General features: G+C 40.3%; 1 protein-coding gene across 1 annotated transcript in view; it reads right to left on the bottom strand.

The window, feature by feature from the left end:
* The window catches only part of LOC120940997 (lipoxygenase homology domain-containing protein 1-like), a 470,937-nt gene that overhangs the window by 126,333 nt on the left and 324,536 nt on the right, over nucleotides 1-20,068 (bottom strand). Inside the window, exons 35-37 of the mRNA XM_040354208.1 lie at nucleotides 14,065-14,278; nucleotides 13,583-13,764; nucleotides 19-229 (exon numbers count right to left, since the gene is read on the bottom strand). Of these exons, the coding sequence (XP_040210142.1) occupies nucleotides 19-229; nucleotides 13,583-13,764; nucleotides 14,065-14,278 (607 nt within the window). The remainder of the gene's footprint in view (nucleotides 1-18; nucleotides 230-13,582; nucleotides 13,765-14,064; nucleotides 14,279-20,068) is intronic.

Raw genomic sequence — 20,068 nt, 5'->3', positions numbered from 1 at the left:
GAGAGAACTAAGAGTTACCAGGGAGAGGATCCTTGTCAGGAAACAGTGCTGGAAGCTCCACGCACTTATCTTCATTAGGCCGCATCCAGCAATCAAAATGGAGCCACATCTCCTGATGAGTCACTGTGTGCTTCATGTGTATGGAGGATAAATACCATGGCGTGGACACTTGTGTATGAGACCAGGAAACATGCACCTTACTGATGTCTTTTATTTGTTGTAGTTCTTCCTATGAAACAAAGTTAGTATGATTAATTAGGCAATTATTAGGCAATTATCTAAACACTGCGTCATATTTTTGTAAAACTGACTACAAAACCATTTTACAAAGACACAGCTTTATAGTTTTTTTTAAAAACTGTCTGATTCTTATGGTTGTCTATCTTCTAAAAATATTTAGGCCAGAGGCGTGTGCACAGGGTGTGTCGGGGGTGCCCGGACACATTCTAATCACTTTGTGCGGTTGCTTTCTGGCGCCTCCTACAGCCCCCCCCCCCCCCCGCAGAGCTTCCAGCTCCCCTCCTCTCCTGCCAGCCTCTGTGGGGGATGTTTTAGGATGAATAAATGAAAGTGAGTGATCTGTACCGATCATTCCTGTGTTTATTATGCTTCAGTTTGTGATTGAACAGGAATCCCCTCAACAAAGAACACTTCCTGATCATTCACTGTCCAGTGCAGCTGAGGCTGCATAGAAAGGGACTGGGAAAGCTCCACCCTCAGTCCCTTTCTCTCTGTTTAGACCCTTGATATTTCACCAAAACCCACCAATGAGGCTCCTAAAAAAAAATTGTAAAAAAACGTAATGAAAAATATTATAAAAAAAAAAATTGTAAAAAATAATAATAAAATAATACAAATATAATAAAAATAAAAACTACTAACACAGTCCACTGCACTACTGACAACAATCTCTGCTCTGCTGACACCGTCCACTGCTCTGCTGATATACATGCATTTGTGTTCTGGGGTGCACACTAGAGCTGCACAATTAATCGTTAAAAAATTGTGATCTCAATTCAACCCCCCCCCCCCCCCGACGATCTCCAATGCAGAGTTTGCTGATTCTTTCATATTACAAACAAGTGGTGAGACTTTATCTGCTCACTCAGCTGTCAAAAGAAAATATCTGCTAATAGTCTGCCAAGTTTGTAACAACATGAAACATTGTAACTAACTTCCTTCTTAGAAAGAAAAAATGTATCTCGCGCCAAATGTGCAATTAAACAAAGAATTAAACTAAATATGAGCGGCACAAAAAAACAGTGGATACCACTGCTGCAAAGTGGATTAAAAAAATGGGTGAGTGCGCTAATAGCTATTAAATAAAAATCATAACTATAATCAAAAATAAATTAATAAATAAATGAACAGCAAGTGAAACACCAGCCTACCTAATATAACCTAAATATCTAAAAAAAACACGTTAACATCTAGTCCCCATCGTGACAGGTGACTAATAGATAAACTTGATAATTAGTGGTCATTAAGTGAAAAATAAATGAATATAATAACAATATTCCATAAATAATCACAATAACATAAATTCAATAGATTCATGTGCTGCTATGAGTCCATAGAACTGTAGTGTACTGCAAGATCCACAACAATTGCCACGAACATCCAGTGAAATAATATCCAGTGATAAAAGCTGTTAATGGTCAACCTTCACCGACTCTAATAAGGACACCCACAAAAGTGCTCAAAAGGTGGCAGCTTACCACAAGTAGTTGACCCTATTACTGAAAAAAGTGGTCAAATGTGCTTCATAACAAGTTGGCCTTTGCTATTAACAGATGAAATAAGCAGATGATGGAACAGCCTCTTAACCCATGGAGACTCAGGACGGCATATGCAAATAAGAAGATAAGGTCCAAAATAGTGACGCCTCTACGTATGTTTCGTTTGACACGTCTTCAGGAACGTAGAGGCTTCACCTGGTCATGTACCGAGGTCACCTCCGGTTCCCTTTGGCTCACAGCGGTGCAGGGTGGAACGCACGCCAGCGCACACGAGTCGGGACCATCTCCAACAATTTGTTTCAATGCCATCCAGCCTAGGTGCCGGTCCTTGGGCACTCCTAAAGTAAGCAGCCATTTGGCTTTTTATTTGAACATTTTTAAGTTTAATAAAAGGGATTACACTATTTCGTACCTTATCTTCTGATTTGCATATGCCGTCCTGAGTCTCCATGGGTTAAGAGGCTGTTCTGTCATCTGCAAAGGCCAACTTGCTATGAAGCACATTTGACCACTTTTTTCAGTAAAAGGGTTGTGATACATTTGCCTATATGTCTCAGTGTACTGCTCCCTGCTAGCCATGGGTAGATGTAGAAAGGAATTTCATGTGTGATTCATTCCTCTGACAGGTTATTGACGTGCTAATGTCCCCTCACTATTCTAAAGGTTAATTGATCTATTGTGTTGTGTAAAGAAGATCTGTGTTTACCCTTAAAAGATGTGTATTGTATCATCAGGCTAAATGATTAGAGAAGTAGTATGTTAATTATTCTGATTGCTTCAGTGTAGTAATTAACTCCCCTGATGTCTTTATCTAAAGAAATGTGTCTGCATGGTCGGCTCCGACTTGTCTCCTATAATCTGTATGGGAAACCCCACTGTGTGAGGGGGGCGTTCCTAACAGGCTGTAACCACATATAAGCTGAGTTTTTGTGTCATTAAAGTGTCTTGTTCCAGCAGTAAGCTTGTCTCATGTGTGGCTTTCTGGGCGATTCCAGGGATATCCCTCCTCGTGGAATATTGGGGTGATTGTCGTTATGGGAAGAAGGGAACGTTGACGGGGATATCATACCGATACCGTCACAATTGGTTGGCAGCAGCGGGATCTTCCCTTCTATTCCCCTTCACACCCGGATTCCAAGCAGACACTGGAAGAACTACTGGAAGTTCGTGGAAGGATCGCTAGCAACAAAACCAAGCGGGTCATCATAGCAGAATTAATGGAGCTAGACCAGGAGGACGGGATTGCAGCAACGCCAGCAGTACAAGAGATGGAGACACCAGTGATTCAGGAGGAGTCACCAACCAACAAGCTAATGAGAGAGAAGCTAGCGTGGTTCGGCCCGAACCCAACGCCGGATGTGGTTCTGAAAGTGATGGACCTGTTAGCGGAGGAGGCTAAAGAAATAAGAGATGCAGAACTACAGAAGGATAAACAAATAAGGGACGCAGAGCTACAGTTAAAACTGGCAGCAGTCCAACAAGCAGCCGCACCTTCTCCGAACAGTGAGTACAGCACAGCAGACGCAAGGAAGATTCCGTTCAGCGCTTTTAAAGCTTTTGATGAAAAGGACTGTGAAAACTACTTGTGGTAAGCTGCCATCTTTTGAGCATCTTTTGTGGGTGTCCTTATTAGAGTCGGTGAAGGTGGACCATTAACAGCTTTTATCACTGGATATTATTTCACTGGATGTTCGTGGCAATTATTGTGGATCTTGCAGTACACTACAGTTCTATGGACTGATAGCAGCACATGAATCTATTGAATTTATGTTATTGGGATTATTTATGGAATATTGTTATTATATTCTTTTATTTTTCACATAATTATCACTAATTATTAAGTTTATCTATTAGGCACCTGTCACGATGGGGACTAGATGTTAACATGTTTTTGTTGAGATATTTAGGTTATATTAGGTAGGCTGGTGTTTCACTTGCTGTTCATTTATTTATTAAATTATATTTGATTATAATTATTATTTTTATTTAATAGCTATTAGCGCACTCACCAACTTCCTTCTTAGAGCAAACTTCTGTGTGTAAATGCAGGAAGTTTAACCGCTTAAAGTCCAAATCTTTTTCTGACACTTGTTTCTTAAAGGGGTTGTAAAGGTAAAAAAAATTACCCTAAATAGCTTCCTTTACCTTAGTGCAGTCCTCCTTCACTTACCTCATTCTTCGATTTTGCTTTTAAATGTCCTTATTTCTTCTGAGAAATCCTCACTTCCTGTTCTTTTGTCTGTAACTCCACACAGTAATGCAAGGCTTTCTCCCTGGTGTGGAGTATCATGCTCACCTCCTCCCTTGAGGGGGGAGGGGGCGAGCAAGAGAGTCAGGATGCCCACTGTGACGAGATCCTTTGCTCGCCTGGTTCTGCTCTCCCGACACTCCTCTGCTACTATTGAGTCAGCTTGCAGATTGCAACGTCTGATGGTCCAGTCATCCAAGGTTCCGGGATACAAACTACAGCTATGTGCCGTTCAGACCAATTAAGAACACACACCAGGCAGGCTGTATGTATGTTCAAGCAGGACTCTTTATTTTCAAGTACACAGCACACGTTTATACAGAATTTGGAACATCCCACTCCCAACAACCGCTTTCCTATTGGTCAATTGTAAAGTATATGCAGTTCTCACTCAGGTCCTCTTTAATCATGCAAATGAGGACTTGAAATAGTCAACAGGGATTGGTCCAATAGCTGGATAGAAAGACTATTATGTGTATTGAGACAGAAGCCCCAGGGGGTAATCAATGTACACAATAACCCGGTCTATTTAACAGAACTTAATTACTACCTCTGAGAGGTTATATTTCTTTAGATAATAGCATGCTAATTCAATACTCCTGACAGGAGGCTTCTGACCTTTAGAACAATACAAAGTCTTTTAGCGTAAACACATACATCTTCAAACACACATTCTAAAAGTCATTTAGTGGAGGTAATTATCTCCTAGAGACGCCCCGTCTCTGACAACCGCTTGTAACCTGCAGAACACAATAAAAGGTATTTCACAAGCCAGTTCCACTTAGCATTTCAATAGCCTTAGCTAAGCATTGAAGGGTCATTGTCTATTGACCTAGTCAGGACAACTAAACCACTTGTAATGTGTCCAGTATCTGTAACGCTATTAGCGTTAATTTATGTACTAGGAGCGCAGCTTTACCTAATATGACAGCTGCGCTCCATTCACAAGGACATCCGCGTCACTTCCGGTACGCGGACGTCTGCGCTCCACGCTGGAACGCGGAAGTGCGTTCCAGTGTGCGGTGCTCGGCGTGCATGGGAGACCGGGCTATTTAAACCTCCAGCACTGGCGACAGGTTGTTGGAATATTCCTGTTGGACCCTGTCGCCACCTGGAGACCCTCCACCAACTCACACCAACCTTGAACTTCACTTTTGGGATACTTGGATCCAGTTCTTAGTTGCTATACTAGATAGAAGGACCACCAGCGTTACACCTGTGCTTATTTTCCCAGTCTGGACTACCTCCTAACCGCAAGTATATAGAGTATATTACTGCATATTGGGATTACCATCTACTCCTGTGCAAACAGACCTGGTTCACACTACTTCTTAAACTGCATAAGGATATATAGCATATTACTGCATAAAGGGATTACCATCTACTCCTGTGCAAACAGACCTGGTTCACACTACTTCTTAAACTGCATAATTATATAGAGCATATTATTACACATTGGGATTACCATCTACTACTATGCAAACTGACCTGGTCCACACTACCTCTTTAACTGCTTGTGTTTAAAGACTATTTTGCCATATAGTTAGTGTTGTTGCCCATAGTCTGGACTACCTCCTTCTCTCTCTTTCAGAAATACATATTAACTATTGAGATACTTGCTCTAAATATATTGAGGTTTTGCTTCTATATGTTATATCAGGAGTGCTAATTTCCTACATGACTCAAGTTCAGTACCTATATATTCAAAAAGCACTTACTAAAGACTTATCCTTGTCATTGCTCTAGACAAAGGTTAATATATAGTTTAACAAGTATTAAACTATTACTGCATGTTTTGCTCCAATCAGAGGATATGATGATATAGACCCCATACTCTTATAGTTCAGTGAGAGTGAGCTGGTGGTTAATTCTGATAGGCCTCTACAGCTGGAGTCTAAACTTGAGACAGAGTGTTCTCAGAATCAGGGTCGTAACATAATATTCCAACCCCTTAAAAAAAAAAAAAAAAAAAAAGGAAACATTCAAGATGGATCCAGCTGAACTTGCAAATCATTTAGTTACACTCTCCCAAAGAGTGGATAACCTGACTGCTAACATGAATGAATTGCGTGTTCAGAATGATACCTTACGCAATCTCAATCATGCACAAGCAAGAGACAGACCTGAAGCTAAGGTCTGCCCACCAGAACTTTTTTCTGGTGAAAGGAAGAATTATAAACAATTCATTAGTTCATGTCGTTTGATGTACGAATTACGTCCGCGCACTTATTACTCTGATAGAATAAAGATCCTCACTTTAGTTACCTATCTCAGAGGTGAACCCAGAGTGTGGGCTGATACATACATAGAAGAACATGGAGATCTTTTGGGAGCTTTTGATACTTTCATTAATGAGATGTCTCTCTTATATGAAGAGCCTAACAAACAGCTAACAGCTGAAAATTCAATCAGAACCCTCAAACAGGGTAAGAGGCCTGTGGAGGACTTTATTTCAGAATTTAAATGCTGGAGCAGGGAGACTCAATGGTCAGAGATTGCTCTTAGAAATCAATTTCGTTTGGGTTTATCAGAGGCTATGAAGGATGAGCTTGCTCGCGTCGTGCTCCCTGATACTCTAGAAGACCTCATGCACCTATCAGTGACTATCGATCGCCGTCTGCGTGAGAGAAAGGCAGAACGTGCAAATACATACCCAGTCACTTCCTTCAGGAGATTCAGATCGCCTTCAAAAGAGTCTCCAATGGAACTTGGAACTATAAGAGGACCTTTGACTCCAGCAGAAAAGCAACGCCGTAGAGCCAATAATCTATGTCTTTATTGTTCAGCTCCAGACCACATTGTGTCTACCTGTCCTCTACTTAAGAAAAACTCTGAAGGTAAATTTTCCCACATTAATCAATTAGACTCATCCCTTTCCACGTCTAATCGATATATCTTTATCCTTCTTACTCTACAGTGGGATCAAGAAGAGATTTCCATTGAAGCAATGGTCGACAGCGGAGCCTGCGGCAACTTTATAGATTCAAGTATTGTAGAATCAAATAAAATTCCCTGTGTGTTTAAGCAAAATCCAGTGTCACTCACTTTTATTGATGGGTCCAGTTCAACTCATGGTCCTGTTATATCTCAGACATCTCCCCTAAAGGTTACATGTGCCACTGGTCATTCTGAGACCCTCAAATTTGATATTATTTCCTCACCTGTCTTTCCCATTGTTCTAGGCCTCCCATGGTTACTTCTTCATCAGCCTATTTTCTTATGGTCCACCAAATCAATTTCTTTACAGTCTGATTATTGTAAACAGTTCTGTTATTCCCCATGCATCATCTCTTTCTCTGACGCCATTCCACATGACCTACCTGAATATTTACATGATTTCCTTGATGTATTCAGTAAGACTAATGCAGATAAACTTCCTCCACATAGAATTTACGACTGTCCCATAGACCTTATTCCCGACAGTCCTATTCCTACTGCTCGAATCTACCCCCTCTCTCAACCAGAGCTTGTACATTTAAAAGAGTACCTCGATGAGAATCTAAAAAAGGGGTTTATTAGGAACTCCACCTCTTCAGCAAGTGCAGCTCTCTTTTTTGTAAAAAATAAAGATGGTTCACTCCGACCAATCATTGATTATCGTTCCCTCAATAATATCACTGTAAAAAATAGATACCCATTACCACTCATTCCGGAACTCATTGAGCGTCTACAGAACGCCAAGATCTATACAAAACTGGACCTCAGAGGTGCATATAATCTGATCAGAATCCGTTCGGGTGACGAATGGAAAACTGCCTTCAAAACCCGATATGGCCTTTTTGAGTATTGTGTAATGCCTTTTGGTTTGTGTAACGCTCCAGCAACTTTTCAGTGGTTCATTAATGATATTTTTCATGATCTACTTGATATTTGCGTTGTAATTTATTTGGACGACATCTTAATTTATTCTGAGAATCAGGATGAACATCACAAACATGTGCGCTGGGTTCTGGCTAGGCTTAGGACACACTCTTTGTATGCAAAACTTGAAAAGTGTGTATTCAATCAAACTACTATTTCCTTCTTGGGTTACCAAATTACTCCTAGTGGAGTTCAGATGGATCGATCTAAGGTAGATTGTATTCTATCCTGGCCTTCACCACAAACTAGGAAAGCTCTTCAGAGATTTCTCGGTTTTTCAAATTACTACAGAAAGTTCATAAAGAACTTTTCAGCTATTGTGAGACCATTAACCAGCTTAACCAGTTCAAAGATACCTTTTGTTTGGAATGATGATGCACAGAAATCTTTTGACACACTCAAGAATAGTTACACTTCTGCTCCTATTCTTCAATTGCCAAATCCATCATACCATTTTACATTAGAAGTAGATGCTTCGCATTTTGCTCTTGGCGCTGTACTCTCCCAACAACCTACATTATCGGAACCACTACATCCAGTTGCCTTTTTTTCCAGGACACTCTCCTCAGCGGAAAAAAATTATCCTATTGGCGAGAAAGAATTACTAGCAATAAGAGATGCTCTCTCTAATTGGAGACATTTGCTGGAGGGTTCAACACATACTATCACCATCCTCACTGATCATCGAAATTTACAACACTTAAAATCTTGCAAAACTCTCTCTGCCCGTCAAGTCAGATGGAGTCTATTTTTCGATAGATTCAATTTTGTTATTTCCTACCTTCCTGGTACCCAAAATACTAAAGCAGACTCTTTGTCTCGTATGCATGAAGAACAAACATTGGAGATTCCACCATTTTCAATTATTCCATCCAATAGGATTCTGGGTACTACTATGACCTTCAATAAGTTGCTTATTCAAACCCTCACTAAAGAGAGATCTCATTTACCTATGGGTTTACAACAAGAGTCTAACGGACTATTAACTTTTAACAACAAGATATATGTTCCACCAAAATTGCAACTTATGTTACTAAAACAACTTCATGATGCTCCACTTGCAGGACATCCTGGCATTACTAAGACCCTTCATCTAGTCAAGAGAAATTACTGGTGGCCAAATCTCACAAAGACAGTTCAGGACTATGTTAATTCTTGTCAGACCTGTGCCACCAACAAACATTCTAGAAAACCTCCCTATGGTCTATTAACTTCTATCCCAGTACCAAATAGACCTTGGGACGTTATTTCTATGGATTTCATAGTTGACCTCCCAAGGTCAAATGGAACAAACACCATCATGGTCACAGTTGATGTTTTAACAAAGATGGCCCATTTTGTACCTTTGAAGAGGTTACCAACCTCTCAAGAGACGGCAAAGGCTTTCATATCCAATATTCTTAAACTTCATGGCTTACCATCTCAGATCATTTCAGATAGAGGCTCACAATTCATTTCCAGATTCTGGAAAGCTCTCTGTCAAACGCTACAAATAGATCATCGCATGTCTACCGCCTATCACCCCCAAACTAATGGGCAAACAGAACGGGTAAATCAAACACTGGAACAATATCTGCGCTGTTACTGCACCCACCTCCAAGACGACTGGTTTCATTTACTTCCACATGCAGAATTTGCTTACAACAACGCCTCCAGTTCATCCTCCCAGTTTTCACCTTTTTACGCAAATTATGGTTTTCATCCTAATAATTTACCGTCTACTTTTCCTTCAACTAATGTCCCTGCTGTTCAGAATCTTTTATCAACCATAAAGGATACTCTAGATACTCTCCGTTCTAATCTTGAAGATGCGCAGATTAGACAAAAGAAGTACTACGATTCTCATAGAACAAAACCCCCATCTTATAAGATTGGAGATTTGGTATGGTTATCTACTAGGAATTTACGACTCAAGATTCCTTCTAAGAAACTTGGCCGTCAGTACACGGGACCTTTTCCAATTTCCCACATCATTAACAATAATGCTGTCAGATTAATTCTACCCTCCGATTGGAAGATTCATCCATCTTTCCATGTTTCATTAATTAAACCTTTCTAACCAAACCCTTTTCCAAACAGAGATCCACAACCTCCTCCACCAGTTCAAGTTTTTGGTGAGACTGAATATCAAGTAGAGAAAATTTTGGATTCTAGGAGGAGAGGTTCTTCCATTCAATACTTGATTCGTTGGAAAGGCTATTCTCCCACAGATGATTCCTGGGAATGCTCATCAGATATTCATGCCCCTAGACTTATTAAGCAGTTCCATCACAAATATCCTGATAAACCATCTCCTATTAGGCGCCCCGGATGGGCCCCCTTGAGGAGGGGAGTATGTAACGCTATTAGCGTTAATTTATGTACTAGGAGCGCAGCTTTACCTAATATGACAGCTGCGCTCCATTCACAAGGACATCCGCGTCACTTCCGGTACGCGGACGTCTGCGCTCCACGCTGGAACGCGGAAGTGCGTTCCAGTGTGCGGTGCTCGGCGTGCATGGGAGACCGGGCTATTTAAACCTCCAGCACTGGCGACAGGTTGTTGGAATATTCCTGTTGGACCCTGTCGCCACCTGGAGACCCTCCACCAACTCACACCAACCTTGAACTTCACTTTTGGGATACTTGGATCCAGATCTTAGTTGCTATACTAGATAGAAGGACCACCAGCGTTACACCTGTGCTTATTTTCCCAGTCTGGACTACCTCCTAACCGCAAGTATATAGAGTATATTACTGCATATTGGGATTACCATCTACTCCTGTGCAAACAGACCTGGTTCACACTACTTCTTAAACTGCATAAGGATATATAGCATATTACTGCATAAAGGGATTACCATCTACTCCTGTGCAAACAGACCTGGTTCACACTACTTCTTAAACTGCATAATTATATAGAGCATATTATTACACATTGGGATTACCATCTACTACTATGCAAACTGACCTGGTCCACACTACCTCTTTAACTGCTTGTGTTTAAAGACTATTTTGCCATATAGTTAGTGTTGTTGCCCATAGTCTGGACTACCTCCTTCTCTCTCTTTCAGAAATACATATTAACTATTGAGATACTTGCTCTAAATATATTGAGGTTTTGCTTCTATATGTTATATCAGGAGTGCTAATTTCCTACATGACTCAAGTTCAGTACCTATATATTCAAAAAGCACTTACTAAAGACTTATCCTTGTCATTGCTCTAGACAAAGGTTAATATATAGTTTAACAAGTATTAAACTATTACTGCATGTTTTGCTCCAATCAGAGGATATGATGATATAGACCCCATACTCTTATAGTTCAGTGAGAGTGAGCTGGTGGTTAATTCTGATAGGCCTCTACAGCTGGAGTCTAAACTTGAGACAGAGTGTTCTCAGAATCAGGGTCGTAACAGTATCTCCTGCAATGAACTGTCAGTAATGTCCCATCTTCTGAAATACATGAATTAGGATTTCAAGTAGAAACATTCCAGCACTGCAAGGTCCATGACACCCACTAACACACAGCTCCTTTCTCTATCTGCAACGTTGAGAGCATCCTGACTCTCCTGCTTGCCCCCTCCCTCCTCAACGGAGGGGGTGAGCCTGACACTTCACACCAGGGAGAAAGCCTTGCATTACTGTGTGGAGTTACAGACAGAAGAACAGGAAGTGAGGATTTCTCAGAAGAATTAAGGACATTTAAAAGCAAAATCGAAGGATGAGGTAAATGAAGGAGGACTGCACTAAGGTAAAGGAAGCTATTTAGGGGGAAAATGTGTTACCTTTACAACCCCTTTAAGTTAAAAATCAATATTTTTTGCTAGAAAATTACTTGAAACCCCGAAACATTATATATATTTTAGCAGAGACCCTAGGGAATAAAATGGCAATTGCTGCAATATTTTATGTCACACTGTATTTGCCCAGCGGTCTTTCAAATGCAATTTTTGGGGAAAAATACACTTCAATTAACAAAAAAAAGGAAACAGTAAAGTTAGCCCATTTTTTTGTTTTTAATGTGAAAGATGATGTTACGCCACAAGAATCGTGAGAGAATCATGATCTATCTTCTAAGAAAAAAAATTGTGATTCTCATTTTAGCCAAAGTCGTGCAGCTCTAGTGCACACCCTAATGCAATATGCTGTGCTCACCAATGATTCAGTCTATATCTCCTGGTGACCACTGTCACCAAAAAAAGAAAGAAAAAATATCAAAAATTTCAATACCGACAGTTCCTCTCCTACAGAATAATTCCTAGGTGAAGTCTCTTTCAAAACTGACAGTTTTGAGTGTGTCACTCTTCTGTCTCCCGTCAAGCACCGAATGGTTCCTTCCATCAACCTCCATGTCACTACTGTGTCTTCGGTTTCAAAGGAGACTTCAGCCAGGGTTTACTCTGTGGAGGGGTGGTGTTTAGAAGTGAAGAAGACAGCAGAAAAAGTATGTTTTTCTTGTGCGTCTTTGCAGGTATGGTACTTTTAATTAAACTTTGAGTAAGTGATAGAGTTGCTATAAAATCTTGGAGAATATCCACACGGGCCGTCTTTACCATAGGGCAAACGGGGGCAGCTGCCCAGGGCCCTGTCACTGTTGGGGGCCCAAAGCAGAGCCGCCGTTAAGCCCCTGTGCTGCCCACAAATCAGCGCTGAAAATCAACAGCGGCAAGCAGTACTGCTTCCCTTCCCAGCTTTATAAAATGTACAGCACCCCTGGCTTCCCTTTAGACGTGCACTTCTCCCTTCCTGCCACTGGGTGCTGCTTGTATATAAAAGTGAATTAGAATGTGATTTTAGAGCATCCCCAGTTTGATCTACACAAGGCTGACTCCTTCTTCATGTCCTGCTCCTCAAGGTATTATGTCACTGTTTGCTAATCTATATTACAAATATAAGTTTTCTGTAGAGTGTGCCCAAAGTCTTTATAATATTTGATGATTCACTGCAGGTCTGGTGGTCAGTGTTTTAAAAAGTTCCTCTATTTTACACATGGCATGGCATGGGTCACAGCACCGTCTGTCCATTCTGCCTGCGTTTCCTGCAAAGAAAGGCGCATGCCTCATGTAATAGACTTCGCACACGGCACACCTATGCCCATCAAGCAATGAAATACAGCACTGTCTGTCCATTCTGCTGTCTGCTGTGACTTATCTGCAGTTCCTGCACTTTCAAACTTGCTGCATTTTTAGACGTTTAGGTCACGCTTTTAAAAACACAGTGCGTTTGCGTGTGCAAGAACTGCAGGTAAGTAGCATGGTGTAAAAGCAGAATGGATTTCAAGGCAACTGTATTTTTAAAATGCTGAATGCACCTTTTTTTCTGCAGGAAACGAAGGCATGGCAGCCCATTCAAATCAATGGGCTGCTGTACCTGCACAAATGAGGACCGCCAAAACATACATGTGAACCAGCCAGGCCCAAAATAAGCTGGAGGGGGGCCCAAAAAAAATGTTTGCCCAGGGCCCAAACCATATTAAAGACGGCCCTGTATCCACATACCAATGTACTTGATGTAATTGTAGCCGTATTAGTTCACAACAGTGCACAACATACCAATGTGAAAGATAGGGTAAGAGGGTGAGGCAGAAAAGATCTTGGTTTGTACATAAGGTGAAATAAATTGGTAATATTAATATTGATGCAGTGTGTGCATTTCTTGCTAGGCAGCTGACAGTTAGGCAAGAAATATATTTAGGGTTAGGATACTTTTTATTCTATATACAAGAATGAAACAGTATTATTATGCAGTTACCTCGGTCTGCAGTGAGTTTTCAGAAACTGTTATTTCCACTTGCTCTTTCTTTTCATTGTCATAAAACCAAAGAGAAAAGCAATTCAAATTCTCTGAACTCTGGAATCCTGAGCCAGCAATATCAATTACCCACAAACCTCCGGAGTCTGCAACAGGTTTGGGTCTCGCTGCTAGTCTTTTGCCTTTTACAGGGGAATAAAAAAAAAAAGAAGAAAAGAACTGAAGGCGAGGAAGAAAACCATAGATTATTTATTTGACATATCACAGGTTAAAGCGTCTTGTACTAATAGGTAACTATGGCAACAGATTTGTAACACTGTCTTGAGCAAATCAATTTTTTTTTCTTTGGCTGGGTAAGAGCTATTAATGCGCCTATTTTACCATCTTCCAACATTTTTTTTCTTCTATTGTTGGTAAGGGAAAACGGAATTGAAATATATTCCAAGTCTCAAACTGCATTATGATTCACACGTAAGACATACCTATTGCGTGCAGCTTGCAGACGGTCTCACACAGTCCCAGGTGACTGTCTAACCAGTTCCATAATGGGAAAACCCACTCGGTAGGAGAATCTTGAGATTCTTTGACTGTGACCATCTTCAGATATATTCCTGCTCCATAACCTTCCCTGTCATGTCCAATTACCACCTTTCGCAGATGCCCCAGAGACACAGCTTCCAATATAAAACAGTCAGTCTAAGGAGAAAAGAAACAAGCGTATACTCTAGCAAAACTAAGAAAAAACAACAAACACTTCCTATATCATATTACAGCAGAATGCTTGTTGCTTGTTATATATTTTAGTTTACTAGTCCCTTATGCCGCGTACACGCGATCATTTTTCTGCATGAAAAAAAACGAAGTTTTTCGGCATTTAGAAAAAACAATGTTTTTCCAACTTCATCCTTAAAACGACGTTACCCACACACCATCGTTTTTAAAAAATGCTCTAGCAAAGCGTGGTGACGTACAACGCGTATGACGGCACTATAAAGGGGAAGTTCCATGCGGATGACGCCACCCTTGGGGCTGCTTTAGCTGATTCCGTGTTAGTAAAAGACGATTTGCACTTTTCTATCTGTTACAGCGTGATGAATGTGCTTACTCCATTATGAACGGTAATTTTACCAGAACGAGCTCTCCCGTCTCATAACTTCCCATAACTCCCGTCTCCGTTCCCTGCGACGTTACGACGCACGGGGGCGGAGAATGGCGCCAAATTCAAAAAAGTAAACACAAGTAAACAAACACATTACATACAGTATACTGTAATCTTATAGATTACAGTACTGTATGTAAAAAATACACACCCCCCTTGTCCCTAGTGGTCTGCCCAGTGCCCTACATTCATACGTTCTTTTGTATAATAAAAACTGTTCTTTCTGCCTGAAAACTGTGGATTGTCCAAAAGTGTCCCTTTATGTCAAAAATGGGTTTAGAGCAGCTAGAAAACAGCGATAATAAATTATAATCACTTGCATAAATGTGCGATAGCGATTTGTGGGGAAATTCGACATAAAAAAATAAAAGTAATGACAGCGACAATTCTGCAACTGAGCAAATTTCAGTGATTTTGAGTTTATTACATTATTGAATAATTTTTATTATAATTATATTATTATTTGTTATAATTATTTATTATATTATTTATAATTTTTTTTTTTTTTTTAAATCATACCCGGGATGCCTACTACACTCTTGTTTGGTCAGATTTAAATGAGTTATTCCTAAGAATTGCAGGCCTACAGCATAAAACGCCAAATTTCCTTGCAAAATAATTGTACCGCTTTTGGTACGTAATTCCAGATAGAATCATACCGCCAGGGAGGTTAACGTCGTTTTAGCCCACACACGATCATTTTTTACAACCCGAAAAAACGACATTGTTTAAAACGTTGTTAAAAAATGCAGCATGTTCGGTTTTATTTTTTTACGTTTTTCAGAACCAAAAAAATTATGTGAAGCCCCCACACAATCATTTTAAATGAATTTTTTTTTAAAAACAACTTTTTTTTATGCCGGAAAATGATCATGTGTACGCGGCATTAGATGCGGAGGCTGCAATAATTTTTTCCCCTTATTTTCACCTGGTAATCCTGTAGAAAAACACATTTCCTGTCCCAGCTCCACTATATCTATAGACTGAACCATGGTTGTTACACAGGCCTGACTTCAAACAATTCTTCCTCTCTTCAGAATAGTTGTTGATGAGATTATTAATTTGCAAAGAAAGATAACATTGTTTTTGCATTGTCTTTTTTTATTACTTTTTTTATTACCGCCTCTGAGGGTAGTGTGGCAGTCCGGCCCAATGCATTGAATACCTTTACCATCTGGTTGCCCAGTAGTGTACTAAAACTTTTATAGTACTGTATGGAAAATCCATCGGGACCTGGCACCTTCCCGGGCTTAACTGTTTTCAATGCAGTATTTAGTTCTTCAGGTATTTCTAAGTTATGCTGGGTTAAAGATGATAGCCGGGGGAGCCGTGCTGAGGAAAGGTATTCCTCCAGTATAGGAAGGGGTGATGATGTTGAAGCCAGATTATATAGAGATGAGTAATACTCTCCAAAACCTCTGGACTATTTCCTTTGGCAGTGATATTAATTGTCTGTTTCCCCCTTTTATTTGAGGTATATATGTTGTCACCTTTCTTTAAGTTTCCCAGCCAGCATTTTACTGCATTTATCTCCTAATTCATATGTTGCTTTTCTGCCCAATTGTATCACTGCCTTCGCCTTATAACGGAGAATATCCATAATCTGCCGCCTCAGGTGCATCACTTCCCTTCCACCTGGGTGAGCCTGTGTCCTCTTGTGGCGGAGCTCCAACACTTGTAATTCCTCCAACAACTTTATTAAATGTTTTTCTATTTTTTTTCTTCAACCTCGATCCATGACTAATCAAAATCCCCCTTATCACTGCCTTATGTGCCTACCATACCATGCCCAGTTCACTGCATTGTCATTTTATCTCACCGGAAGAGACAAAGACACTGAAGGTCAAGAGCTTTTTTCTGTACTTGCTGAAAATGTTTCTGCCACAAACATTTTTTAATTAATGCAGCCACAACATTTAGGCTGCAATACTCTACATTTGTGTTGCTGGGACTAACTAGAGTTAATTTTAAATTGTACTCTTTGCATTTAGGATATGTCAACACTCAATATGAGATCCAAAGAGCTGTCACTATCAGTGAAGCAGGCCATCATTAGGCTGAAAAAACAAAACAAACCCATCAGAGAGATAGCAAAAACATTAGGTTTTGGAACATCCTTAAAAAGAAAGAACGCATCGTTGAGATCAGTAATACCAGAAGACCACAGAAAACAACTGTGGTGGATGACTGAAGAATTCTTTCCCTGGTGAAGAACACTCTCCAAGAGGTAGGTGTATGTGTGTCAAAGTCAACAATCAAGAGTGAATACAGAGGGGTCACCACAAGATGTAAACCAGTTTTCCAACAACAGTGATGGGAAGAGAAGAGTATGGAGAAGGAAAGGAACTGCTCATGATCCAAAGCATACCACCTCATCAGTGGAAGAAAAAATGTGTAGCGCTATGGTCAAATGTGAATAACAAAACCATTAACAATCCTGCAAGGAATATATAATGGTAATACAATCATGTGTAAATTCCTGAATGGAAATAAATAATGAAATAAATGAATAAAAAGAGTCCGATAAGTAGTAAAGTCCATATAAACAAATCACCACGTGAATACAGATGGGAAATCTTGATGATGTTCCAAAATTATATATTCAAAAGTGTAAATAATCGCCACCACCTGTGAGGATGAGTGAAGGCTTACCAGAGTTGGTGGACTTGAGCTGACATATGTCACTGCAAGTCAAAATACGCTTGTAGTACTAAATCTAGTACATGGAATTAGGCAGTACAGATATCCAGAATCCAGGTTCAGCTGTCAAATCAGATGTACCAATACACATGGAAAGCCTTTGATCCATAGAGCTCCGTAGTGAGCCGGGTATTCAAAAGAAGTAAGGGAAGAAAAATAGCCACATAGCGTAATCCAATAAAAAACTATGTAGTTTAATCAAAATTAAAAGTCAAGTACACTCACATGTATCCTGATTTAAAAACGCAAGGTAAATAAGTTTGAGGCGGCAGTGGAGACGGCCCAACGTTTCGTGTTAAAAACACATCATCTGGGGTGCCTCTCCACTGAAGCCCCCTAGAATATATAGCAAACATAATGTCCATACCCCCAATCAAATTGTGATGTCCTGTCTCACCACCTGCAGCATTACTCCTGTTGAGTGCTTCCTGATAGGAAGCATGGCTGAATGGCGTGCGTTCCACGCCTCATTCTGAGGTCACCTTTGCACCTGTTAATAATATGGCTTGTAATACAAGTGTCCTCTCAAAGGAGAGACACATGTAATGAAGTACACGTTGCAGCGCAACGCTGGGAGAACGCGGCGTGCGTTCCAGACGTGCGTTCCACGCCTCGTCTGCGACGTTCACATCCCATAGGACCGGATGGTTTAGACGTCACTTCCGGGCGACGTGCGCTCCAGATGTAAAAACCAGACGAGTAGGAAGTGTGTCAGATGACACCGCTCGTCTGGACGGATTCTAACAGGGTGAACAAGGCCTATGGACAGCACTGATTACAGTGCGGGACCGCAACACACCATGGTGCATTATAAGAACACTACTACAAACATCAGGGAGATACGGGGAGAGACAGAAAGATGGGGGGCAAAAAACGGACTTTACTTTTAAATGTCATTACAGACTGAAGTTTAAAAATTGAAATAAAATGAAAATTATGACAAAAACAGGAAACAGTTATCTCAGTATTATCAATACAAAGAAAACTGACATGCATGTCACGCATATATATTATGCATATCTTATTAAATAGACATGCATATAAATTATAAATCTATATAATATAACTTACATAAGTTTAGTTTTATTTAAGCCTGCCATGCATAAAATTATGGATGTATGCAAACTCATTTAGTTGCTGAACAATAATGGTATATAAAAAAATATAAAAAATATAAAAACGTTTTTTATATAGCTGCGACAGTGAATGCTGTAAGTATGTAAAACAAGACACCACTCACAATTGTACATGTCACATAATCAAATTCGGTATATAAGTGCATATTTAAACAAAAACGAAAAAGGAAAAAAAAAAAGGAAAAAGGAAGAAAACAGGAGAATACCTACGACTGATTAATAAAAGAATTAATGTCCCACTCGACATTCATTCCGAGAGGGACATAAGTTTGGAGTTCAAAAATCCAATACGTTTCCAAGCGTGATACCCCTCTCGTCATGGCACCGCCTCTCCAAGGGGGCGTATATTTATCTATGATAGTAAATTGTGTCCCGGTTGGGTCTCTATGATGGAAATGTTTGTAATGCCTAGGGACTGGGTGTTTAGTATCACCACCTTTGATGAGGGCAATATGTTCTCCCACCCTAATCGCAAATGTGCGTATGGTCCGCCCTACGTATTGCTTGCCACAAGGGCAAGTAATTAGATAAACAATGTAGTTAGTTTCGCAAGTGCAGAAAGATTTAATACTATATTGTCTAGATGTGACTGTAGATGTAAATTGGGCGATTTTGCGCTTTCCCAGCGCATTGTGCTGGCAAACTTGGCATTTCCTACAAGGGTAGAAACCTACCATATTGTGAAAAAAAGAGCTCTTTATAGGCGGATTGATGACATTGGGGGCAACAAGACTTTGTAGAGAAGGGACACCTTTGAATATCACCTTTGCCCGGTCAGGTAGTAGTGGACCCAGAACATTATCTCCTCTTAAGACATTCCAATGCTTATTGATTATGCCTTGGATCTGTCTATATTGCATTGAATAGGAGGTAAGCATGGCAAATTTAAACCCAGAATCCGGTTCACGCTTTGGTTTGACCGATATTAGTGACTTTCTGCTAAGTGATAATACACGTTGAATTTCATTATCAACCTCATTAGCCGCATAGCCCTTGTCCAAAAACCGCAACTTCAAAACATCAGCTTGGGCCAGATATGCGTCATTGTCGCTACAATTCCTGCGGAGCCGAAGAAATTGGCTCTGGGGAACAGAGCGAAGCCAGGATGGGTGGTGGCAACTTCCCATGGGAATATACCCGTTACGATCAGTGGATTTAAAATGGGTCTTAAATTTAAATTGGCAGTCAACTAGTGATATCTCCAAATCTAGAAAATGGACATTACTGGTACTGAACTCATACGTTAAAGAGATGCCCCGATCATTTGAATTAAGTAGTGGTCTTAAATCATTATGTGACAATAAGGACCTTGTCATACGCCCGGCCGACAAGGGTGGGGGGATTGTGATCCTTGACAAGGTACAATACGAAACAGAAATGTTCCGTATTTTGAACGAACCTGATACATATGTGGAGATAGCGAATAACCCCACATATGTATACAAAAAGCAACTCCAAACTTTGGTCACTAAAGGCATTCATTTAAAAACC

This window comes from Rana temporaria, chromosome 5, assembly GCF_905171775.1.
Source record: "Rana temporaria chromosome 5, aRanTem1.1, whole genome shotgun sequence".
NCBI lineage: Eukaryota > Metazoa > Chordata > Amphibia > Anura > Ranidae > Rana > Rana temporaria.
The sequence above is the reverse complement of the archived record's forward strand: the minus strand, read 5'-3'. Positions and strand labels throughout refer to the sequence as shown.